This window comes from Chlamydotis macqueenii, chromosome 2 (assembly GCF_036417535.1).
Source record: "Chlamydotis macqueenii isolate bChlMac1 chromosome 2, bChlMac1.mat, whole genome shotgun sequence".
Classification (NCBI taxonomy): Eukaryota; Metazoa; Chordata; class Aves; order Otidiformes; family Otididae; genus Chlamydotis; species Chlamydotis macqueenii.
The window spans coordinates 151,541,989-151,568,531 of NC_141557.1; the positions used below are offsets into that span (position 1 = coordinate 151,541,989).

Consider the following 26,543-nt stretch of genomic DNA (forward strand, 5'->3'; position numbering starts at 1 on the left):
CACCACAGAGAAGTCAGGCAACTGTGTGGAGCCCAGGTGAGTGAAGGAGAAAATCATTTTCAGAGCCCCTCAGAGTCGGCTTGGGCAGAGGACAGTCCTGGGTCCTGCCTTCCTTCAGAGAAGGACCCTGCAAGTGAGACAGAAGAACCAGTGGCAGACAAACAGTCTGTCTTACTGTAGGCTGTGGGACAACAACCAGGAAAGCTTTGAGCATTCGTAGCTTGGTACAGCTACGATCCTTCTGATGGTCCCAGTGAGCGGCCTGAAGCAGAGCTTCCTCTAACCTAACTGCTGGACAACCTGTTTATGTCTTTGGGCAGGTGGATGAAGATGGTTGGTCTGTGGGAGAGCTGGTGGATGTCACAAGAGGATTCATCCCCTCTAATTTCGCCAGAGAAGATTCAGGTGACAACCTGGAAAACAAGAACCGGCATGATCGTCCTTATTATCTTTTCAGTTTCTCGCCTGTTTTGGAGGAAGATGAAGAGGATGCAGACGTGGGTGATGGGGGCTAAAAAGCGTAAATAAATGTAACCTGTACAAACCTCCAGCCTAGCTACAGTAAGTGAATTTGTGCTTAAAAGTGGTATTTTTGTAGACTTTTAGATTTTTGTAGAATGGGGGGACCTCTGGAGGGCAGCAGTGGTCTCCAATGGGCCCCAGCAAAGCCTGGATGAGCCCCTGGGGCACTCTGGAGAGCAATTTGGGCCCTGCACAGGCCCCTGAGGCTGCCAGCAAAGGCCCCTGCAGCTTTCTGGAGGGCAACGCTGCCATGTCCGAGCACTGCTGCCCTTGGCAGCAGTCGGGACCCTCCTGTCGGGGCTGGTTCCTGTGCATCTCCTTGTAGTGGCGAGCAGAGCGCGGAGAGAAGTGAAACAGTGAGTGGCATTGCCCAAGGGACTGTCCACCAGGCATCACTCAGGCGCCAGAAAAGGATGCATGTGGGGCATCTCAAACCCACTGCTGCCCCTGCATTCAGCACCCTGGATGTAAACAGGAGGAACTGGGAGACCTGGTTAGCTGAGACATGGAGAAGGCTGAGGTACTCAATGAGTTTTTTGCCTCAGTCTTCACCAGCCAGGGCTCTAGCCGCACCGCTCAAGTCACAGAAGACAAAAGCAGGGACTGGGAAAAGGAAGAACCGCCAACTGTAGGAGAAGAGCAGGTTCGAGACCATCTGAGGAACCTGAAGGTGCACATGGGACCTGATGAAATGCATCTGCAGCAACTGGTGGATGAACCTGCTAGGCCACTATCCATCATATCTGAGAAGGGGTGGCAGGCTGGTGAAGTTCCCACTGACTAGAAAAGAGGAACCATAACCCTCACTTTTAAAAAGGGAAAAAGACATGGGCAGCTACAAACCATTCAGTCTCACTTCTGTGCCTGGTAAGATCATGGAGCAGATCCTCCTGGAACTTATGCTAAGGCACAAGGAAAATAAGCAGGTGATTTGAGACAGGCAACATGGCTTCATGAAGGGTAGACCGTGCCTGACCAATTCCACGGCCTTCTATGACAGGGGTTACAGCGTTGGTGGATAAGGGACGAGCAACTGACGTCATTTACCTGGACTTGTGTAAAGCATTTGACAATGTCTCAAATGACATCATAGAATCATAGAATGGTTAGAGTTGGAAGGGACTGTCAAAGTCCATCTAGTCCAACCCCCCCCTGCAAGGAGCAGGGACATCCCCAGCTAGATCGGGTTGCTCAGAGCCTCATCCAGCCTGGCCGTGAACGTTTCCAGGGATGGGGCTTCCACCACCTCTCTGGGCAACCTGTTCCAGTGCTCTACAACTCTCATTGTATAGTTTGTGGTAGAAGGGACATCCTTATTTCCAAACTGCAGAGACACGGATTTGAGAGATGGACCATTTGATGGATAAGGAATAGACTGGATGGCTGCACTCAGAGAGTGGTGGTCAACAGCTCAATGTCCAAGTGGAGAGTGGTGACGAGTGGCATTCTTCAGTTGTTGGTATGGGAACGGCCCTGTTTAACATCTTTTTCAGCAACATGGACAGTGGGATAGAGTGCTAATTTTCTTCTCAGTTGCCGGTGTGTTTCGTGTGTGAAGAATGTGATAAAAACATTCTGATGATACAAGTTGTTGTTAATGAGACCAGGGACACTGTCTGGCTTTCCAAGTCTTGTTAAAGTCTTGTTAACTTGCAGATGCAGCAAGCTGGGCGAAAGACAGACAGAATAATTGACCCAAACTGGCCAAAGAGAGTATTCCATGCCATAAACGTCATGCGCAGTATATAAGTGGGGGTTGCCCATGGGAGGGGGCATTCTTTTCTGGCATCCGGTCTATTTGGGTATCCGTTCGGGCACCCTTGGTGTCCTTTTCTTCTCTCTTGCTTGCTGGCATCGTTCCCTCTACCTTGCTAGCTTGCTTTCCCCCTTTGCTTGCTGCTCGGTGTTGTTCGCGTGATTGCTGCTCGGGACGGGCTGTGTCGGTCATTCAGACATCGGGTGGTGAGAAATTGTACATTGCTCATTTTGTATATTTTGTATATATTAATATCCTTATATCCTGTTAGCTTTGTAGTTTTTAGTATTTTAGTAAACTGGTTTTATCTCAACCCACAAGTTTACCTTTCTTCCCAATTTCTCTCCCCATCCCACTGGGTAGGGGGAGGGTGAGTGAGAAACTCCGTGGTGATCCGGGCTAAACCACAACACAAAGACAAAGCCTTTTCTTTTTTTTTTTTGTGAAAAAAAAAGCGTGCCCTGGTCTGCCCCTGTTGCTCTTAAAAAATAAAGGGCACCCAGCTTCTTGGACTGTTGCACACCATACTCCTTGGTAGCCTCCTTCCATGACCCTTGCTAGGCCTGCCAGCTGCTCCTCCATGCCTGGGGAGGTGATTGGAGCAACAGATCCTGGAAACAACTTCCAGCTTGTCCTGTGAAGGACAGGGTGATGGGGAGTAGTCAGCTGGGATTTATCCTATAAGGGAATTCTGCCTGATACAGTATCACAAAAGGGGCAGCAATGTCAGCTTACCCGTATGGAACAAACCTCCCAGGGGCCAGTGCGCGGAGGGTGTCCCCTCCCAAGTTCCAGCTGGCCACTCATCCTGACAGAGAACTACAGCAAAAGCTTTGCTGAGTCCTGAAGTACCATCAGTTTTCTTCTGGCTTTCCAGAATTTCTGCCAGCAGCAAATCCTGTTTTACCTTCCCTATTGAACCCCTAGGACTTGTGCTGCCCCTGGTTTTAGTACCTTCCCAGGGAGGATGGATCCTGCAAGGACAATCGGGTGAACTGACCCAGTACCGGCTGTGTCGTATGCCATCGCCACACTCAACAGGTTGAGAACCCACAGAGTCCCACCTGGGTTGCCAAATTGCTACCAAAATGGATTTGCTTGCCTTTTTCTTGTCTTACAGTTTGTGTGCGAGTGCTGCAAAGAAGGCAGGAGAAGCAGGCACCAGCTAAAGCCCCTTTGTTATTGCCAGCAATAAAGGTGGCTCTCAGCTGGGAGCGTGCGCAGGACCCCATGTTACAGCTCGATTCCTTAGAAGCAATCTGAAGACTATTCACGTACTCATTTTTACAATGACATTGCCTGCTCATCGGAAGTAGAGATTTTTTTTCCTCCTTTGCTTCTGTGCACATGCTTTGCTCTTTCTTTATTGAACTGCCTTTATCTCGACCCACAAGTTCTTTTTTTTTTTCATCTTATTTTCTCCTCCTCTGTCATGCTGAGGAGGGTGACTGACAGAGTGGTTGGGTGGGCATCTGGCAGTCAGCTAAGGTCAATCCACCACACAGTGACAGGACAAGAGGTAGTGGTTTGAAACTGAGAGAGAGTAGGTTTTGACTGGACATAAGGAAGAAATTTTTTACGACGAGGATGGTGAGACACTGGAACACGTTGCCCAGAGAAGTTGTGGATGTCCCATCATTGGAAGTGTTCGAGGTCAGGTTGGGTGGGTCAACCTGATCTAGTGCAAGATGTCCCTGCCCATGGCGGGGTTGGACTAGATGATCTTTAAAGGTCCCTTCCAACTCAAACCATTCTATGATTCAGTGATGGAGAAAACTGTGTTAATGTAAATGTAAGCTCCTCGTGAGACGTGATCAGAAACAGAAAACTGGAGCTAGAAGTGGCATGCCAAAAAAGCGAGGAGCAGGCCAAAAAAGGAGGAATTGAGGTCGCTGACATGAGAGATAGCCAGGCACAAGTGGGACAAAGGAATATTTCATAGCCTCAGTGCTATAGACACTGGTGATCTGGAGCAGTCACTATGTGACATGTTCAGAACAGTCATGTTGTTTCCTTTGCAGTAGTTAGTAACAACATTTTTGCTTTATTACTGTGTTTCAGAAAATACTGCCTGTTCTTAAGAACTGCCATTTGCCTTCCACTCCTGGAGCCAGTGGGGAGTTAACCCTTGTGTTCCCAGCCTAAGAGACAACCTCAAGCCAAACACCCTGCATGCACACTAACAAGTCTCCACATCACCCTGGCTAGCTGCTCTGTATTCTGGACATCTCAGTCACAAAATGACAACATTTGGGAAGCATTAAATTTGCTGCTAAAACAGCCCCAATGCTATTTCCACCTTCTAAATTGTAGAGCCAAATCATTTGGTGAGTTCCCATGAAATATCTACACAGTCTTGGTTCCACAAAAGCTGTGTTCTGGTGTCCTAACGACTGAACCTACTGGAGAGCTGTGGCAAAATAAATTACAGCCTTTGTATGTGGCTACTTAAGACCGTAAGTTTAAGCAGCAACTTGTCGAAGTCCCTGTTCCAGTTTTCTGCTGACATACTTGGCATCAAGCTTTCCATGTTTGTGATGTCTTTGCTGTAAGACATTCTACTGTTGATGCCAACACCATAATTACTTTACAGCATGTTACAGACAGTCTCTACTGAAAACTTATGACACCAGTTAGTCCTAACAGCATCCTCAGCCCTTCAGGTTGGCTTCACTGCCATCCCAATACAGCTCTCTCTGCACACACAGAAAAATTTCCATTCTAGCAAAGCACACACATGACCAAACCAAATATTCTGTAATACATTATGAGTTCATCAATGCTTACCCAAGCATACTTGCCAAGTCATCATCTTTCATAACAAGCTGCCCAGGATGTGGTTTAATCGCATTAAGTTACCAAACAAGCAAAGATAATTTGGCATGGCTGAAGGCCATATTCCATTTTTCCGGAGAGGTTTTCACAGTCAACTTAGGACAACGAGAAAGAGAACAAAAATAACTTCCCTCCACCCCTCCCTCTTCCCAGGCTTAACATTATCTCTTCCTGCTTGCCCCCTCAAGCAGCACAGGGGTGAAGAGGGAATGGAGGTTATAGTCAGTTCATCACACGTCGTTTCATGCTGCTGCTTCCTCATTGGAGGAAGAACTTCTCACATTCCTCCCCTGCTCCAGCGTGGGGTCTCACACATGGGCTGTAGCCTTCGTGAAACTGCTCCGACATGGGTCGTTTTTCCATGAGGTGCAGTCCCTCCGGAACGGCTGCCCCAGTGGGCCCTTCATGGGCCACAGCCTCCTTCAGGCATCCACCTGCCCCAGGGTGGGGTCCTCCACAGGCTGCAGGTGGATCTCTGCTCCTCTGTGGACCTCCATGGGCTGCAGGGGGACAACCTGCTCCACCATGGTCGTCACCACAGACTGCAGGGGAATCTTGGCCAGGAGGAGCATTACTCCTTCCCCTCCTTCTTCACTGACCTTGGCATCTGCAGCCGTTCCTCTCACAAGAAATTCTTCACAACCGGCTCAGGCAGATGTCTCTCAGGTTCTCTTCACATCTCATCTCCTCTCCACTTCTTGCAGCAGGGCTGGGCCGAGTCGGGCCCAGTCGGCCTCCAGGCAGGAGGCCAGAGAGTGAGGGCCGCAAGGCCCATGAGGCTCGCGCCTCCCCCTCTCTGCCCCTGCTTCTGCTTCTTCACTTCTTTTTTGTTTCCGTTTTTCCCCTTCTTAAATACGTTATCGCAGAGGCATTATCAGGGAACATTCTGCTACCAATTGGCTCAGCCCTGGCCAACAGCGGGTCCGCCCTAGGCCCAGCTGAGTCCACTGAACAAAGGGGAGAAACTTCTAGCAGCTTCTTACAGAAGCTACCACCGTAGCCCCCCCCAGTAAATAAAACCAACACAGACATACAATAAGAATTCTTTAAAAATGTAATATGAACATTATTGCTTACATCATTCCATAATCATTTGGAGATATGAGAATAAATACAATAAAACCTTTAAGTTACCGAAGGTGGAAGATATACATCTGAAAAGAAGTGTCTGTCGAAGTGACATAAATCATCTTGGAGATTACCAAACCATCTGATTTCAAATTCTGTGGCTGATGCAGTTACCAATGATGACAGTGCTGAAGGGCCTATGCATTTTACCTCACCTTGAAATTCCTCTTTTAGTTTTTCTGGTATAAGATCCTGCCCCATAACCTGCAAGCAGAGGAAGAAAGAAAGAGGAAGATGGAAAACAAGAAAAACAACTTGCTGAAAAAACAGCAAATAGGACATTAATAACAGATGTTTACAAGAAAAGCCCTTGACACATGAACCACATGCCACCCAGGAGAAGTTTCCAAGCCGTGATCAAGTTGTCTGCCTGTTGCATTCCGCAATAAATAGAGAAGTGGGGGCCCAAGCTTCAAAGCTGCACAACCCTGCCCAGCTTCTGGCTACGCTTGCACACGGGGATTTTTACCCTCTGAGTAGGAGGGGAAATCTCAACACCAGCTCTGCATTCAATGCTCACTTTGCAACAGCACCAACACTCTGATCTCCTCCTGGGGAGTGTCGGACCAAGGGAAGCAAGGAGAGAAGTTTCTTTTCCCAGCCATTTCAAAGTCTGAGACAGTCTGCATGCTGCTGCCCTCTGATGGATGAAATCTCACAAGGCTGCCTGCCATGGCAGGCAATGGCTCGGCTTTCGCTAACTTAAAGCTGTAATACTGGCAGCAAGTTACAATCTCGCTGGTTTCCTTTGGTTTCTTAGGATAAAAGTCAGAAACTCTATAAATAGCACTAAAAATGTTTAATTTCTATGAATAAAGTTAGGCAATGTTACTCTCCTCCTTTGTATTTCTTTAAAACTAGAACCCAGTACATCAAACAGAATGAAGAAATCATGTCAAAGCATGTCTTTGGCTTTTTCTGAAAATGTTCAATACTTTTGCTGGAAGTATTTAATACTATTGTGGCCATCAATCTCCACTGTTCATACTTGGATTCACTTTGTGGCATCTGAAATTCCTGACATAAAACCTGCATCCCGGGAAACGCACAGCGATGACGCATCTGCAAACACAAGTCCAATGAGAAACATACAACTCTGAACGTTCCCGAAAGGAGAATCTCAGCAGAACAGAGATACACCTGCATGCCACAAGCCAGCACCATACAGATAACACTGTCACTTCCAGATAACACACTTCCAAGGCAATCCGCCTCAGCTAATTTACCTTGCTTCCAGGCACAGTTAATTAGCTGAGGGGAGTGCCACACTTACAGGACTTTGTGCCTGAACTGGCTCAGGCACCTCAACCAGCCTACGTACAGCTGAGAACCTGCAAACAGTGAAACATCCTCTTACCTTAGTCATCAACAGCAAGGTGTTTTCATTGAAACCAAGCCGTGCCACTACGTCATCAATTTCTTTTTGTCTTTTTATGTTATTCTCTAGTGCAAAGGACGACTGCTGCAGCTGGGTAAGCCGAAGTAAAAGCCTGAAAAGAAAAAGGAGTTCATAAAGGCACAGCTGGCAAAAATTAGGTCAGCAAACCTAAAAATAAACAAAATATAATACTTTAAAACAGCTTTTCTTTCTGACTTTTGCTGACTGCAAAAACTGCAAAGAAAAGAATACATCCGTATCAATCTGCTACGGGTACAGTATGTCCGTGCCATGACAGAAGTACTGAGAAGTACTTTTGAAAAACAACGTGCTAAGTATCTCTGGTTGCTCTGCACAAACATTTTTCTCCCCATGTATTCATCACACAATTTGAAAGTGAAGCCTGGATCTGCTGGCATTAAGTGCAGTACATCAGGTGTCCCACGTCCTTATTAAGGCCTAACAAGACAGCAGTGAATTGCCGGCTACGGCACTGGTTATCTTTGTAACCTGAAAAGTTAGAAATTTAGGGGGTTTAGACAAATATCAAACATCCTCCCCACATAAGCCAATCCCAGAGTACTTTCTAAAACCTTTCACCACAGTTTTATGCTCAAGACAGTGCCCCAGAAGTCACCACCGTGGTTTGGTGAAGGTTAGACGTTAGATGCTTACAACGTGGCTTCATGTCACAAAGGGATCCCATCACCAACTGCTCAGCTGGGGAGAGCAGTGGCAGTTGGCAGAGTCCTCCTCACACAGGACTATAAAACATGTCATCAGACGAAATATCCAAGTATATTCAACCAAGGGACCACTGGGACTGAAACTACCTGTAATTCAAGCTTTCCGCATAAAAACCAACAATTTTTTAAATCACATTTACAAAAGTTAAATGAAACAGCCATTATAATAAAAGTGTGTATTTTTGTGAAGAGAAGACTTAAGATCTTAAAGTTTTCATTTGAGCATTATAAACATCAAAATTTACAAGTCTGAGCCCACAAGCCATTTGTAAATTCAGTAAAGTTTTGACTAGAAAATTCAAAGTAAAATTTGAAAGTAGTTTTAATTTGTAAAGCATTTTTGTTTCAAAATTTGCATCAGCGTAATGTAAGAAGGAATGAAAATTAAACAAAACCATTTCTACATTTTTTGTTGTTGTTGACAAAACTAGAGGAGTCAATTATTCATGATGCTTTAACACATATTGCTTATTTCCTACAAAAAGCAATATTAACATCCCTTTTCCAGGCGCAATTTACCCTGCACATATGTTTATGCAACATCCACATCTCACTTAAAATCCAACAGACCTGAAAAAATTAGACAACCTATTTCATGCACGAGCCCTGGGCAGGGGAGAAGCTTACCCTGGACAAGTGCGTCTGCAAATATAAACCACAGTGTGAAACTGTGCAGCCAAGCAAGCAAATCCCACAATTTATAGCTGTCACACACACTGAAACAAGCAACACAAATTATTTTTAATATGAATGTAGCTTTAATATTCAGTATCAGTACTAAATCTATTAGCTTCTCCCAAGCAGCACTTCAAGTCACCTTCTCTTAGTCTGAATACAGTTAAAAGCTACTGTATCTTTTTTTATGTTTCTTAAATCTTGCCCTAACAGGGCAGTCATAAAGTGTTCTCCGTAAACATTTGTGGAATTTCATAACATGGCTCTAAATACGTTCGGTGACTAATACATTACTGAGAGGCAACAGAGGGGAAAAAAAATCCAAGATTATTTTAACTAAACGAGCTCCTAATTATCTCTTTGAAAGATTATGGTTTGGGGATTTTTTTGCTGTATGCAAGATTTTAGGAAGAGAGGGAAGAAAAGGAAAGAGCATTTTAATGCAGTTCTGTCAATCAGCTGTCACAGAGTTCATTCTTCAACCTCATCCATTATGCAGATTGGGGTATGATTATAAAATACATTTTCGCTCAAGCATGAGGCTTCAAGCAAATAAGACAGGTGGCACTCACAGAAGGAAGACTGGCTGGCCTTCCCTTTGGGGCACTTCTGCTGCTGCATCTTGAATACCAACAGGAGCATTTGTTGAAGAACAAGCCCTTTTGTATATAATTACTTGAAAAGATTCATATAACAAGGTAATTAAAAAACACTTTAGTTCATGCACTGTTGGAAGTGCTCTTTCCGCTCAGATTCAGGTTGTTCATAGCTACCATGCCAGTGGATTTTGCTTTCTAGGTCTGAAGCAACAGCAGAGCGTTTCTAAGTTAGCATTGCCAACGCTGAAACAAACATTTCAACTGAAAATGCAAACTGAAAATATTAAGGCTGGGAAAAATATCCTTTAATTGTTCTCAACTGGGAGAAGTTAACATTATTCTAAGAATACATTTAGTTACCTTGCCCTAATAAACGAGGCACATGCCTTTATCCCAGCTGTCTTCAACACGTTCTGCTCCCAGGACTCAGAAGCTGCACGTTTCCCTTCATCCGTCCTTTCAGGTTCTTCCAAAGTGCAGAGGAATTCTCTTACAGCTTGACTGCTGCTACAAGTCACTGTATTCTCCCTCTTTGTCTCTGTAGCAAGGCTGGACCGAGGGCCTTCTTTCTGGCCGTCTGGTCTGCGAGGCTGCAAATTAATCTCTCTTCCAGTTGATGTTTTGAAACTACTATCACTTACACTAACCTCTTCAGACCGATTTAGATTTGTTTCTGGAATGACCAATGGAGACAAACTCTGTAAAAGGCTCACATAAGCTTCAGCAAGTAATTTCCAGTACCAAGGGCTGAAAGGATGTAAACAGATCAGTTGCTGCAGACACGTGATCTTTTTTTCTACATTTTCCAGACTCTGGTAAACGGCAAACTGCAGGTTGAGAATCGTCGTTAAGTGATCTGTGTTAGTAGCGCCGTTTCTCTAGAAACAAAAGATAATAGATTAAAAACAGGAATAGAACAAAATAATCCTTCAGAGCCTAAGAAAATGTCTCCCTGAATAATAACACACAAATATAACGATTTTTAAATCGTACAAAACTATGCTCTTAGTTTTAAATGATACAACGTGATACAGCTCATGTATGATCAAGCTGACAGCATTCCCTCTAGCTGTCTTGTCACAGTCTGAAAGGCAAGAAGGCCCCAGATGCTGCCATTTGTTTATTTGCCTTCAGAGTTTTTATACAGCTGCCCTTCTTTGTAGTATAAACACTTTTTATACAAAATAAACAGCAGCAGTAAAATTCTAGCAGAGCCTCTGGACTTTTTTCTTTATGGGAAAAACTCAATTTGTGGTTAGATACTTTTCTTGGTGGCAGTTTGGCAGTGAGTATATGAAAATAAAAAGCAGTTTTGAACCTTCACTTTAATAGTGGAAAGATTTAAGCACTCATTTATCCCCTTTCTTATAATTCCTATTACATTACACTAATTCTGCCTGGCAGAGCATGATATTTAGTCCCTTCCAGGACTACCCGCCTCCCAGCACAGGGAGCTCATTGTGGTACAGGGTGTTCTGATTTCTAAAGAGTGATTATATCTGCAGTGACAGTTACCCTCTGTTTACCAAATAGTCTGAGCACTGAACATCCTGAAGGATTATACACATGAAGATTATTTTTCCAGAAAATGGTCCATATAAAAAAGAACTACTGGCAGTATTTTCATCTTCAAAGCCTAAAAGAAAGGTTGTGTTATTTACCATTTTTTCTACAATATCCAGAGCCTCCTTGTGCCTTCCTAGGCGAGATAAACACCGAGCCTGGCCCTCCTGGACATCTCGTCTCATTGCAATGTTACTGGGAGGTAAGAGTAGTAAGCAGTTTGTGTATTCACGCAGGGCTTTCTAGTAGTGTCGACAAAAAGAAAAGCCAAACAAAACAGTGAGAGACTTTCATTTAAAGGCAAGCCTGACAGTATGTTTTGTTTATGACTACAATCACAAAGGGAATTCAGGAGCTGAAGTCCACATTTTCATTTCTGTGGGCTCAGCTACCATGTATACCAGGAACAGACGAGGGCAACACGCAGCGAAGTCTAGACAGAGATGAGCAGCCTCAATCCTAACTCATGTTTAAACCCTGGCAGGATTCACCTCACATCTGTTCACCTCTCCCCCATGAGGCCCGATCCAGGAGGGATCTACCAACCTGGGCAATATGTGACACAACGCATCTTTCCCTCAGGTACCAACTCAATGATCAGAGCACTCATCCTAAATTTGGGGGACCGTGTTTCAAATCCACGACATTCTCCATGGGAAGGTGCAAACCTGCAAATACCTCACCTCACATGAATAATCAGCAAGTTGGAGAACACCACAAGGAAGGTGAATTTCCATCATTTCTGTAGGGTGGTTCTAATTTGCACGAAATAGTTAAATATTAATTGGGCCAAGGAAAAAGACAAGAATGAGCAATACTTCTGTAGCTTAATGCTCAGGGCACTCACCAGGACTCCAATTAACATTTAAATACATTAAGTATTCAGTGAAGCTAAGACTGGAATCTTGGTTCCTCCCCCTCGGTGTGAGCGCTCAGACCAGAAGACAAAAAGAGCAGTGCTCATTCTCGCATCTCTCAAAAATGAATATTTAATTACTCCTTGCAAACTTGAATGGTTCTAACAGAAAGAGCTTCTAGACGACACACCCTAAACCCTTCCTAGCAAAATGGCTGAAATACTCTTCTTCCCTGCTGTTAAGTTCACATTCCTTCTCAAGCAAAAGGGGGGACTCCCCTCTGCCCAGTGAGTGCAGCAGCCACTGGTGAAACCAGACCCGAGGAGGGCTGCAGGACACCCCTGTTCACCTTGCTGTATAACCTGGCAAGAATCAGGCATTACAAATCCCAAGCAGATTCTACAATCATCTATATCCTAAAAATTGGCACAGTTTAGGTCACTGCTGTCCTTGGCATTTCCTATCAAGTGGCCTAGGCTGACGTAAAAAAGTATTTATGAGTGAAGTGATTTCTACCCCTACTTACTGATTTCCAGTCCCTCTTCTAAGGTCGGTGCTCTCAAATCTGTATGTGCAGTCTAGTTCTGGTTTTGTCACAGTGATCCAGGTTATCAGTAAGACTGAAGACTGGACGTTTTGACATGGATCACTGTGAGAGAAAAGGGTTAGGAAGCAACGGTCTGTTCTAGCAGATCCGAGGGGTTGTCATTCTCTCCTGAGAGGACACCACAGCACACAGCAAGGCACAATCTGCTCTTCCTGTGAGGGTCAGCAGCCATGTCTGAGCACAGCCTGAGGCATCTCTCTTCCCAGCACACTTTTACGAATCCCTTCAGGGCATCTCAGCTGAGACTGGAAAGCATCAGTTGGGTATAGACAAGGCAGCAGTAATGCTGGGATAACATTAAAAAGCAGAAGTCAGTGCCAAGTGAGGTGCAAAAAGATCCACAAATCCAATGGGCGAGGTGAAAGGAGTGGAGTCAGAAATTGGCCTGAGGGCTTTGAAATCAGGGAGCCTGTAATGCAAACCACAGCCTGGAACAAGAAGCTATTACAGTTGAAGCAAGGGCAGAAGCAGCTGATTTCAAGCAGGAAACAAGGTAACAAAAGACTGGATCCTGCATCTAGGGACCATAGAGGCAGGAAAGCATCAATGATCAGGAATGCGGCTCAGGAAATAGGCAGTGAGGACAGGGTCTAGGATTACAGCAGGCAGGAGTAGAAACAGGGAATATAAATGTGCCCCAAAGGCACAACCAGCCATCTAGAACGAGGGGAGGCAGCAAAGAGGCAGGACATGAATGATGGGCATCATAATCCAAGTGTCAGGAGCCTGACAACTACAGTCAGCTTTCACCTGACAGCAGGGGGAGCTCTGAGGGAGGCGAGCAGCAGCCAGGTGGTTGCCAGCGATTTGACAGCCTTTGTGGGACATGGCATTATGCCCAGGAGCAGAGAAATCCACATACTTAACTCTGGCAGACCATTACTTCCGCGGCCACAAACACCAGCTCTGCTCACTACCGAACCGCTCGGATGTGCAAGCCTGAACTGGATCGGCTCCGGGTGCAGAGCAGCCTTTCTGGCCCGTTCACACTGATTTGGTGCTGACTCCTGACTCCGGCTGGCCAGAACACAGTCACCCATCGTGGCCTGACCGCAGCTCGGCCAGCGGCCGGCTCTTCACCAGGTCACGGCGGCTGCCCGCGGGGCTGTCACGCTTTCAGCAGAAACGAGGAGCCACCAAGCTGGACATCGCCGCGCCACTGACTCTTAACACCTCCAGGCTGTGGCTCTGCCAGGAGGCTTTCATATAAATATGCACACACACATTCACTCCACACACCGGGGACTACAGGATCACCCCAGTTTACAGCTCCCAACTTCCAATGACCGGGGCCCAGGCCCGGCCCAAGCCCCAGGCTGTGCGAGAGCCCTGGAAATACCTCAAACTCCTGCTGCCGGTAGGCCCAGTCCGCCCGGAACTTGCTGGTCGTCAGCCCGCCGGCGCCCTCCCCGCCGTCCGCCTCGCTGCGAAACCACTGCGGGCACAGCACAAACCCCTCAGGGGGGGCTGAAGCCGCCCCCGCCGTACCCAGGCCGCCCCTTCCGCCGCTCCCGCCCGCCGCCCCCCGCCTCCCCAGCTCCTCACGCGGGGCTCGCAGTGCTTCGCGCCGCAGGGCGGCCCGGCCTCGCCGCCCGGGCCCCGCTCCCGGCTTGGGGCGAAGAGGGAGTCCTCGAACTGCCAGCCCAGCAGCGGCTCCATCCCGCCGCTCCGCCCGGACCGGACCGCCCCGGCCCGGCGGCAGCGCGCCCCCTGCCGGGCCGCCCCTGCGGGAGGTCTACCGACGGCGGAAGCGAGACGCCGGCAGGGCAGCGAGTACGGGGTGGCGCGGGCTAGAGGGGACGCGGGGGAGGCGGCCATCTTAGGCAGCGCGGTGTGAGGCGCGCCGCCTGCCGGGAGCTGTAGTCCTGGCCGCCGCGCCCCCAGCCCGGTTTCCGTCGGCCCTGCCCGCTGGGTGCCTGAGGCGGGTGTCCCCCACCTCTGAAGGCCTCGCCCCCCCCCCGCGACAGAGGCTGGGAGACGAAAGGGGGCTGCGGTAGGGCAGTCCTGGCGCCAAGCTGCCCCCTGCCAGGCTCGGGCGCTGACGGGAAACGGGAGCGGTGGCAGTCCGGATACCCTCTCGGTCTTGCCAAGGGCGAGCCTGCCCAACGAAGCCGGGGCAGAGAAAGGCCCTGCCTGAGGGCAGCTGGTGACCCCTCGTTTCTGGTGTTTGCCCTCTGTTTTTAGGAGGTGGGTGGTAAACGGGCGCAGCTTGCGCTTCCCGATGGGCAGTGGGGCTGCTACGCCTCCCTGGCTCTGGCGAGTTCAGTCACGAGTGACCGTGATGGAAATGTTGTAAGATCCTGTAACAAATACTTGAACCGAACTGCCCCGCGCTTTGATAAATTAATTGCATAATTGTAGAGTTGTTCTGTTAGTATCTTGGCCTGGTGCCTGTGCGGGGGTGGGTAGGAGTGTATTTCGGTAACTTTTCCGTTTAATTTTGTTTCTGCCCCGAAGCAGAAGAGGAAACCTATGAAATCTCAGGATTTCCCAAAGGCCTCTACGCTGTGCTATGTGAAAAGTGGACACAAAAAAGTGAAGAGTGATCCTAGAGCTTTGTCAAGACATAAAGAGTCCCAGGCATACCGTTGATCATTAACAGCATCGAGGTGATGTTGCAGCTACCCCAGCTGTACGGCAGGCCTTACTACATTGCTGTACACAGAATGGGTTGCAAGTATCCTGCGCTGCTGTTTCCTTTCTCTGCCTCGCCAGCCTGTTCATCCAGAAAGGTCCGTTTTGTCCCATCTAATCACCATGCAGGTTTGGAGAAGGTGAGATGAAAAGTCATCCTTATACTTCCTTAACCTGGATGGACTAATGAGTCTTTCTACACTGGAACAGCTTTTGAGGCCAAAGCACGGCTCACGTGGATAATTTTAAAGGTTTCCTTGTAAAATGTTGAGTTCTGGGTAAGTTCCATGTAAAATGTTAAGTTCTGGGTTTGGTTATTTTTTTTTTTTGTTCTTTCTAAGTGGATACATGCTCAAAATATCCTTCCATACCAGTATAGCTATCACTGGATGTAGCATGAGCTGGCATAAATCCCTGGGTAGAAACTCAATTTTGGGAGGTAAATTTGATCAGAAAAATAAAAAGGGATTGAGGTCTTTTTTTGCTTTTAAACTTGCTGTTTGGCAAACAAGCTCTCCTGAACATAAGAAACTGCTTAGCAAGTACATCTGGAGAGAACCAGGAGTTTGCTCGACATGCTTCAGTCTTCTTGTTACAAGCATCAAGGTGGGCGAGCACAGTCAGAGCTTCTTGTGTGTGCACACCAAAACCACCTGGCTTCCTCCTGCCTGCAGACCTTTGTGATGAGCTCCTGCAGGACAGAGGGAGAGCGCACTGGAGTCAGGCTGCGGAGGTTAGCATTAGTGTCTGAACAGTTACAGCGTCTGCACTTCTCCTCACATACACTGGACGTTCCTTTCCCACTCCTCCAGGACTGCCGATCATGCTGCAACACACCAGTCTAATGAGCAAAGCACAAAAATCCAGCAAGATGATTAAGAACAAATCAAAAAGAAGAAAACTCAAAAAAGCAACATGAGTGATCAAAGTGAAATGTGGCCCCAGCTCGAAGTAAAACACAAAGAACAAGGCACTCCCGGGGCAAATACCAGAGCTGCTGCTTGGCTGCCAGCTTGGATTGCGGAGTCCTCCAGGGCTGGGGATTTCAGCCATCGTTGCCTCTGAGGATACCAGCGTGGTCTGCAAAGGCTCTGTGTTGCAATGCAGAGAATGCCTTTGTCTGGTAAATCAGTGATAGGAGAGCAGCAATTCCCGAGCACCGCACGGGGGGCCTAGCAGCTGACTGCGTGGTTTCAGTCATAAGTCACGGGCATAACACTGCCTCTCTTCTTCCTTCCTCCCTTGCCTGACTCTCCCCTTCCCCCACCTCCCCTCAGACATTTAAAAGGCTCTTCATGTATTAGTTACAGAAATTAAAAAATGCAACTTTAGGAAATTCCTGTGCCTTGTCAGCACCAGAGATTTTCTCAATTTCTCCCCTAAGACCCGAGTCATCAGTGTAGCTGCCAGAATACAAATTCCTACTGTACTTAAGTAAAGCTATTTGCCTGAGTTTGCATGGCATGATTTGCCGTGGTGCTATTAGCCTTGGTTTTATGCAGGAGAAAACAACATCTCTGGAAGAGGCAGCTTTGAGGGGGGCTCGGAGATACACGAGCCCTCCGAGAGCCTGCGCTGCTGCAGCTGCTCTGTGTAGGCAGCTTCGGGGATAAAAAGCAGCTGTAAATTAATGTCTTCCTAAAGGCAGCCGAAGTCTTACTCCACCACCAGCCTAAACCACTGTCTTGGCACATGAACATTGAACCAATAAAACAAATGGGCTCCAGTAAGTTGCGATTGCCGAGCAAGTTCCTGCACATCAGCAAAGCTATTGTAGCTGTTCACACAAGCACGCCTCCTTACTCCGGCGGTGAGGTGCTGTGACCCAGCTTTGACCTCAGTGAGCACAGGACAGGCTAGTATGCTTCATCTTGCAGTCAGGGTGAGCCCAGAGAAAGCTTGGGCGGTGAAGACAACTCAAGTCCTAGGCAGGAATTTGTCACACTCCCTGTTGCCTGAGCTTTTCGGCTAGGAAGATAAAATACAGTGTGGCAGATGGAGCTTGTCTAGATCCCAACAGCCCTTCTCCCTGCTTCGCAGTCTACTCTGAGGCAAAATTAATTGAGAAGAATTCTCCCCCAATGTTTCTTTAATTACTGAAGTTATTATTTGTATTGTGATAGCCTCCATGGGTCCTTGCCACAGCCCGGCCACTCTTGTGCCAGGAGAAGGCACACCACAAAGGTTTCAGAGGCCATCAAGCACACGCAGTAGAAACAGAAAACCTCGGTCAGCAGCTAGGGCCCTATCTTGGTAGGCACTACCCACACACGTCGGCTAAGGAATAATGCAGCTCTCTCATGGTTTATGGCTTTATAAAGTGTGCTGGAAAGGAGCTGCCCTTGGAAAAAAGCAAGAGAGACTAGTTCCCTCCTCAAAGCAAGAGAGCTGCCTGCAGTGAAAAGAGCAGTAAGGCCCACAGGCAGCATTCCTCAAAGGACGGGTGGCTCCTGAATCGTTAAGTGGATTCTTCCAGACATTGTGAAATATTCATACCTTTAGGGAAGATTACTTTTCTGACAGTCATAACATAGGCTTTTCCCTAAACATGTTCGTGAAAGGAGAAAAGGAGCAACTCTTTATTTGCAAACATTGTCTCGCTGTGTCGTTTCTTGCCTTTTATTTATATTGCAAGTTCTTTACAGCAGAGACCATCTTTCATCCTCTTTGCATGACGTCACACATAAGCGGGTAACATCCATGACTAACACAGGAGGATAACACAAATAACCTTTCATGGCTCGAGTCATACAGAGGTTATTACTACTACAAACTGCAAACAAAACTGCAGTTAAAGCTCTGATGAGCTCAGATGCGCTCTAGCAAATCTTCCAATGGTTTGAGATGCACCTGCAGAGCTCAAGAGCAATCCTCCTTGAACAGTAAGTGGTCACACTGAGGGTGGCAAAAGACTGATGCCCCTGAGCCAAAGCTCCCAGAAGCTACTGACAGAAATTTCAGAAAAAGGGTACTTGTCTTGAACTCAGTAAGTCTTTAAAGAAGCACTGGTAGAATTGGGATAAACCTCCATCCATCTCAAGCTAGCTGAGAAACCAGTCCGGCCAAACGTGACCAAGAGGAAGCTGCATTTGCTAAATCCAGATCTGTCCTTACGGAAGGTAAAACCGGGACTGAGCAGAGGCAGAAACTAAAATGACTCTTTACTCCTAGAGGGGAGAAGTGCTCCGGCACCCTCGCACACTACAGGAGGAGAGTACATTGAAACCAGGGCAGTATTAACATCAGAGCACAGAGACCAGCAGCTAAGCAGAAGAGTGGCATCAAGCAAGAAGCCAGGCAGGAAGACGCAACTGGGGAGGTGGAGACAGCCAGAAGAGCAGCACTGCTCCAACCAGCCCCTGAGTCCAGCAGGCAGGGACAATCTCCTTTTGCTTCCTCATCTCAAGAGTAAAACGGTGGAATCCACCTTCTGTGTAGATTATTAAGCCATCCCATCCCATAGTTCTAGTAAGACACAGCAAAAATGAGTGAGGAGAGGGGTTGTGCATCACAGCAGTCAAAGAGTAAGAATTGTCTGTTGGTAGCAGAAGCAAAAAACTTTTTAGGGGTCCTTAGTACAGACAGGACACATCCCCCAAAAGATGGTTCATTTGTCTGCTCTACCTTAAGGCAGTGCAACCTTTCAAACTCCTGGCAAGCCATATTAACTAGGCCATACCCTTCCCCCTCACGCCTCACAAAACCTAATAAAGTCATTATTGCCAAAAGGGTGCACTACACACAGATGTGTTCAGCTATTAATGGGGTTTGCAACTATTTTCTGTCTAGCAGGATAAATGATGAACAGAATGAGCATGCCCTTGGGTTTGAGCAGAATGCTGTTGAAAAAAGAAGAGCAAGAAAGCTTTCTGGAAAGAAAGGTGATCAGGTGTTATGAAGAGTCCTGAAGCAGTGATCTTCTTGTGCAAGCCTGCACATCTCCAGTACTGATGCAAATTACGTGTCTGAACTGCTTCACTCAGCTGTGTAGTACAAGCACCAAGGCTGTAGCTTGATGGCCTGCGGGTACAAGCTTGATGCAGAAGTCATCATAAAGGGCAGGATCTCTGATCTACTGCTTTGACTGGAAAAAAACCCAACAGACTCCCTGTCAGGAGCAGTGAAGTCTGTATACCTCCTTCTATGCCCCTTTTTTTCAGTTTTATCAGCTTGTCTGAAAACTCATTAACTTCCCTTGGCCATAGTTACACTTGTTGCTTAATTGCTACTCATGATGAAACCAGGCTGTGGAGACCACAACAGATTCGTTACTTCAGGACTGGGCAGGACTAAGTAACACTGGTGGCAAGTCCTCTAGGACACCATTTAAGCTGCCTTGGCTGCTGTAGTCCTCTATTGTAATAGCATCCATTAAACTGAACTGACTTCCTACAGTATTGCTATCTGCAAAAAAAGCGAAAGAAATCTAAAGAATTAGACAAAAAATATGCTACATTGAAGAAATACATCCAAGGCTTCGGGACTGCCCTTGAGTAACCCTCACAATTTGTACGCTTTTCCAGTCCTGCTCTCCTTTTCCACATGGAGGCTGGCAGGGGAGATTGCCTCCACAAGGGAAACAACCAAACTGTTTGTTGATTCTGCAGTGCCTTGTTTCCCATGCAGCTTTTGCACTGCTGGAGAGGACCAGTGGAAACTGCTATTAAATTTAGCTTCTGTGGCTTCATATTTGCCTTATACAAGCATCAGTGCTCCCAGAAAGCACAAGGCGAAGCAGAGGGAAAGCACTGCTCAATGAACACATGCAAACAAAATGCAGAAATCACGAATGGACTTGGTCCAAAATTGCTCCCTTCCCTAAATCACTGCAAGTGAAACGAATTTAGAGCAAAGAACACCATAAAACATACGTCAGCGATGTGGTTTTTAACTTTGTGGTGTCACTAAGAAAAATGATGAGCCACTTCCATCAGAGGGCTTCCGTAGGCCTGTTTCTGCACTGTGTGGGTGCCAGGTACAACACCTGCACAGAAATCCTTGCAGCTGGACTTCACCTGGGGGCTCTGGCCAGCTGCTGGAAGGAAACTGCTGGATAAGAGAGCAGTTGCAATTGCAATATTATTTGTACCATCTCCTTTGGTTCAGAACAATTCATTATTAGAGGCTATTTTGGGGGTCCTCTTCCACGTTAGTCCCTTAAGACAGGCTTCACTGCAATTGCATTTTCTCCTATTTGGCTCTCATTTAGGAGAACTGAAAATCACTAAGAGGAGAATTACTGCCAACACTGACCTTTATTTTCACCCAAAGACACAAATAAACTAGGTGCGACACAATTTCATTCCCTTTTTCCATCTTTCCTTTCTTCTACCAAGTAAGTATTTTAAGGTAATGAACAGCAGCTCAACACTGAGCCTGTAAAGAAACACACATGGGAAAGGAATTAGTCACAATGCTAATAGTTCAACATTATTGCAGTAGAAACATACAAATATATCCAAAGGTTTCATTTTACAGTATTTGAAGTGCAACAAATCATTTAATAACCAAAAATGTTAGAAATCACCATCTGACAGACCGAAGACCACCACCAGAAATGTTTCACAGCAACACCAAGCCCACAGGGAGCAATTTAACATCATTCTACATGGGAACTTCCTGGCGTAAAAAGAAAAAATAAGGCAGTGTACAAAGTGCCTTGGAATTTTAAATTCTTAAAAATAGTAGTTGACAGTATTGGATGAAAACGAATGGAAGATGAAAGGGGCTGGGAAGAGGAGGCTGGGAGGGGGGGGAAACAACCCACAAGGACAACTGGTCTCTTGTGAAAACACCAACTGAATTGCAGCATTTTGGAATTGCTGATAACACTGCAAACAAAAAAGGTGACGGCGTGCATAATCCAGAGCTTTTCATAACTCCCTCATTAGCTGATGGATTCTTGAATAAGCATTCTTTCCCCCTTTTTTTTTTTTTCACCAAACTGAGTAAAACTATTTGGCCAAACACCAAGCTGTACTGACTACCAGCGCTCATCTCCAGGCCTGTGCACAGGACACTGCTTCAGCGAGGGATGTAATTTTTCAGAACTGACATAAACTACAGCACGGGAACGATTCTGCTGCCTTAAACATCTTTTTCGCAGGTGGGGATAGGTCTGTCGGCACGATGCCGGGTTCTGCAGGGAAGAGCCCCTCTGGTTGCAGCGCAACAGTTGAAGTAGACAGGTGCGATGAGTCACCTGGATGGAAGACAGCGGCACTGCCTCCAGCCGGGAGCTTCTGTGAGTGACAGCAAGTCAGGCTTGCCAGAGAGGTGCAGAGCTCAACAGAAATGCTGACCTCAGACCCTTCTTCTCTGAGGAAAAGGCACACGTTAAAAGCAGCCACCAAGCATTACATCCAAATGACTGGTAGCTCAGTGGGGAGGTGGTTCCTACTCACCCCTAGTCTTCCCACCCCAAATATTTTAAATGTGATAATAAAGAGCATCTGCCTTCATGAGAAAAAACATGTGAATGTCGCTGGCCTGCTGACACAGCAGAACAGTTCAGCAACAAGCAGCTGTACTGACTCACACATGAAGCTGACCTCACGCTGGCTGTTCAGCTGAGCCAGTTCTCCAAATTCAATGCATCTGAGGAATCAGGGAAATTCAGTTTTGTGTAACAGGAAAAAAAAAAAAAACATTTGAGAAGATCTGGTTTGTGACATTTTCATACAGACATCATTCCTGGTTTTCACACTACCTCTTAAAGCCACACGCACTCAGTAAGGAGACATTTATGCCATTATTTCTGTTTTCAAATTTTTGGTACAAAGTTTATTTTCAGAAGTTCCCACATGATCCATTCTTCTACCAGCGTCTTTTAGGATTTTTCTATCTCTGATTTATTTTCTTTATCTGTTGAAGCAAAAGCAATAATTGCTACAGAAAGCAATAATGGCAATATTACAAATATTTTACAGCAGCATCCATTCGTCTCTTTGCCTCAAAAAAATAACAAAAATAAATCCAAAGACAAGATCCATACTGCCACAAAGGCTTAGGTTCGTAATATCCAGAAGTATGCTGCGTTCCCATATATGAGTTGTACAAGTCCAGCACAACTTTCCAAGTTTGTGCGGAGCCTGATAAATAAGACACAGAAATATCAGTTACGTTATACTGTTTCTAAGAACTTTTACTCTGTAAAATGTTTGGTCACTCAAAGCTATAAGCTTAATCACATATCAAAGAACACAGGCAATAAAGCCCATCTTACTAGAACATATAGTATTAGGCCAAACAAAATATAAGAGGACAAAATCTAGTGGTCACTGAAGCCTCTTCAAAAAAGGTCTAAAACAGAATGTTTCCATCATGTATCAGAATAAAAATGTACTGTATTAAAATCGGATTTTTTTTTTTTTTACAAGCTGTCTTTTAATCAGTCTTCTATTTACAGTGCAGAACTTCTGCCAACTGCAGTAGTTTAACTTTGGCACAACACTAAGTTCCAATCCTTTTGAGTATTCAAGTCCTGTGTGTGTCCAAAAAATTCTTGGTTTCACGAAAGATTAGGCCCATTCACAGTTAACCAGTTATCTTGAACTTTTTCAAGAATTGCTTCCCCTTCACCACATTGGGCAGCTACAAAGGAAAGACACTGTAAGCTATTGCATCATTCAAAAGAAACTCTTCATTCTAAACAGTGACAGTATTGTTGCTTCCTTTAACATCACATACACTAGACAGATCACACAGACAGCTACATACTGGACACCTTCTAAAAACCTTGCTGGTCGTTAGTGAATCGTCTTCCTCATACTTCAAATATATAACAATGCGTTAAATTAAGTTCATTTCACATGTCAAACAGGACATTTAAATATATTGCAATATACTATAGAAAATTGCAAAGCGCCACCATTTCTGTAAACTAGATCGACACCTGTTAACTCTCCTGTGCACATGAAGAGCAGTACCTAGTGCCACATTTTCTGTACAATATAAAGCCTTCCCAGGTAGGGCAACTCATTTTAGTGCATTTCTGTACAGACTGGAAGTATACATGCAGATAGCCAGCTATGCAAAATTGGAAACACTTTTGTAAGCTGGAAATTGAGGCAGGGGAACATTTCAAAATTGTCATGGAGCTCTTGTGGTTGATGGTTTCGTATCATAGACGAAGATTTGAATCTTCTACCACTCTAACAGATTCTTTAAGGAAAGTTTCATGATAGGTATCTAGTACTGAACAAGCATAAGGAAATACTGTCATCAACTGGGACAAACATTCTAAGTTATGCACAGTCCAACATTCATACAGTAACCTCATATCTAAAATACTTCAGAAACCACAGTGTTATAACCAAAGATCAGTTACTTTATCCACCACTGTAGTGCTACCTGCTCTAGCATAAAAGACAAAAAAGTAAAAAAGAAAAAAAAAAAAAAAAGCCTCACACCTCCCAACAAGCGTCAAGTTGGAAGCAGAGGTAAGTACCATTGCTAACCACAACACAAAGACCAGTGCCCCAATCCAGCCAGCACGCTCCCAGGCGAAGATCCGCCTTGTCCAGTTTCAGGTATCTGCAGTGTCAGTGTCTGCCTGCAAGCCACGTGTAGCAGTCCACCGAGTTTAGGGTGCAGTTTGTCTGAGCAACTCCAGGCATGCCGGACAAGCTGGCTTGCATTCATTAGCTAAACCGACTAGCTATGGTGTCCTGCTGAAATGCAGACATCAACATGCAATCAGACAAATCTCACCTTAATTCATGAAAAGTGCTACGGGATCCTCAGTTACCACTCTACATTTTACAATGTTGTGTAAGTCGGTTTTGCAATGACTATCCACTGAAAAAGTGCCAATGCTTTTCACTGCAGAAGGAGAAAACCCCCCCAAAGCTCACACCATTAAAACTGAAAATACTGGCTGTAACCCACCCGTGCTTCACAATCTCCCTTTTTAGAAAGTGTGAAAGCAATACAGAAATTTGAGCTATTGGGTGTGTGTACGTAGCTATTGAGGGGATTTTTCACTTTCTGTTACAACTTTCATTTTAAAATCTTTTCCTACAGAATTTTAATACATCACCAAACCTCAAGTAAGATGACCCAGTTAGTTTGTGTCACGCTACTTGGTAAGTCCACTCATCCTAGGATATCACAAGCTTGACGGACACTACAGGTGTAACCCAGCACTGTTCAGGGCAGGGAACTGAGCCCTCTAGTAGTCCTTCCCACCTGCAATTTACACTGTCATCCCAGGCGTTACGAATAACTCTCAACAGTTTTACTGCTCTCTGATTATTGATACTTTCTTTTCATTACTACTGCATGTAGGAAAAAATATTTTACAAGAAAAAATAAATTAAATCAGAAAAAGTCGCTATATTTTTGTGCATTCAGTTTAGGGCAGAGATATTTAATATTACAGGAGCTTAAAGATTACCCTCTCTCCTTGGGAGACAGGAATATACACAGATACAGGACTCAGGTGGAGGACGCAAATCGATACTGTCGTATTTACAGAAGCAAATACTGATATCCAGCCTGAATACACAGTACTCTGTTGAGTGCAAAAGGGAAAATGCTCCCCACCTTAAACTACAGCTTGGTTACTCTGCAGCCAAAGACTAGTCAGAGTTACTGCTGTGCTCTCATTCCAGAGGAAAATGGAGGAGGAAGAGTGTCTGCATCTTTGGGCTTTCTGGCCTCCGGGGACTGCTGCATAAGGCCATGAATCACTTTGTATGGACTCCAGAAATGCTTTCTCTGCTCTGCACAGGAGAAGGGAGTGCATTTGCCTGCCTGAAGAGTTCCTTGGCAAGCAGAAAGAAAATAGGCTTTTGCTCAAAGTCAGCAAATCATGCATTAGAGAAATTATTTCATGTCATGTGCAGAGATTGCAAGAGTTTACTTCCAAACAATCAAAGTTACAGCCAGACACTATATTGCATATAATGTAATGAAAAAGCAGTTTTTAAAATGGCACTGGACAAGATTAAAAAAAGAGAATGGCCTCATTTACTACAGTGTATTAGAAATAATCCACTAAATTCTAATCATGAGGTACTAGGTATCTTTCCTTTCCTTTGCTTTCAAAACAAAGCAGAGATTTCTATGTGCTAAAAATGAGTGATTGCAATACTTCACTTGTTCTGTCAGAACAGCAAGAGTAAAACTCGTTTTGCTTATCAACTTTTAGGTAAGAGAATTCTGCAGGGCAAGCAAAAGCCAAGAGCCTTCAAGCTTCTGCATTTTCCCTTCTTTCCACTTCTTACAAGCCAGCACTCTGTTAGTTCATTCAAACCTCCAGGGACAAACAGGTCTGACTTTCTTTTTAGAACAAACACTAACCCTGGGGTCATTGAAAGGTTAGTACTGGGAAGACAGCACTGTTTTAAGATGGAACTGTGCTCTTTCATTGTACGCAGAAGCAAGAGCAAAGCATGCCATGAAGCAGCACAATACAGTGACACTGGATGCCTCACCTAGTTGTGACACTGCCAGCTTTCTTTTAGCCCTTCTTCCTCTCCATTCTGGCACAGGATTATCTTTATTCTCTCTTTACCTGAATTCCAGAGACAGCAGTAACTAGCATCATCAGGTCACATACTCCTGGCAGAAACAGCAGATGAAGAGGAAAGCTCTACCTTAGCTCTAAAGAATCTGGTGCTCACAGCTGAATTCTGAAACAATGCTCCCAACAAAGACTGAGAACAAACCAGCTACCCAGAGGTAAGATCAGAGCAAGATCAAAGAGTTTCTTCATCTCACTGTCAATGACAATCACTGAAGCCTGGCTGATAACTAGCTCAAACCTAAGAGGTGAAGCTTCACAGAAATACAGAAAACATACCACAGGCTCATCTACACACAGTTCTTCACTGAGTAGGGAAATCAACAAAACCCCCCACCCACAGACACTCACCCCAGGGCAGATGTAGTTTCTGGCCCCTTCCCTGCCCACTGTCATCAGTCCAAGTGGCTTCCGAAACACCCTGCAGGTATGCATAAGCTACAAGAGGGAGCCAAGCTGCAGAGGTGCACTGCTGATAAGCACAGCTCATAATTTAAGACACCTGCTGATGGGCTTAAGTTCAGGAAGTGTCCTGTATGTAACTGGTAGAATATGAAGGCGTCATATCCCCTCCAGCTGCCAGGCGATTTCTGTTTCTCTCAGGTGACTCCAGAGTGTGCCTTGAGCACCTAGATAAGGAGCGCAACAGCCTAAGGTTAGATGAGATAAATCTGGGCTAAACCGCTGTTACTGGTAGCTTTGAGTTCCCACCAGG

At 45.7% G+C, this 26,543-nt stretch overlaps 2 protein-coding genes across 5 annotated transcripts in view; both read right to left on the reverse strand.

Annotated features, from left to right (window-relative positions):
* Nucleotides 1-6,144: 6,144 nt before the first annotated feature.
* C2H8orf76 (chromosome 2 C8orf76 homolog) lies at nt 6,145-14,345 on the reverse strand. Of its 2 annotated transcripts, XM_086741224.1 has the most exons (6): nt 14,212-14,345; nt 14,006-14,101; nt 11,301-11,444; nt 10,000-10,517; nt 7,599-7,731; nt 6,145-6,445 (listed from the first exon to the last, which is right to left on the reverse strand). In XM_086741224.1, the coding sequence occupies exons 1-6, from the start codon at nt 14,323-14,325 to the stop codon at nt 6,239-6,241; spliced, it is 1,212 nt and encodes a 403-aa protein (XP_086597350.1). In that variant the 5' UTR covers nt 14,326-14,345; the 3' UTR covers nt 6,145-6,238. The 2 variants fall into 2 exon arrangements, with proteins under 2 accessions (XP_086597350.1, XP_086597351.1); XM_086741225.1 differs by lacking the exon at nt 14,006-14,101.
* A 4,332-nt stretch (nt 14,346-18,677) lies between these two features.
* Nucleotides 18,678-26,543, reverse strand: part of ZHX1 (zinc fingers and homeoboxes 1) — a 33,588-nt gene continuing 25,722 nt past the window's right edge. For 2 of the 3 annotated variants that reach the window (XM_086741227.1, XM_086741226.1), the window contains one exon: nt 19,104-22,893. The gene's annotated coding sequence lies outside the window, so the exon portion shown is untranslated. Of the gene's footprint in view, nt 18,766-19,103; nt 22,894-26,543 lie in introns of those variants that run through there. The other variant, XM_086741228.1, reaches the window with a different exon arrangement.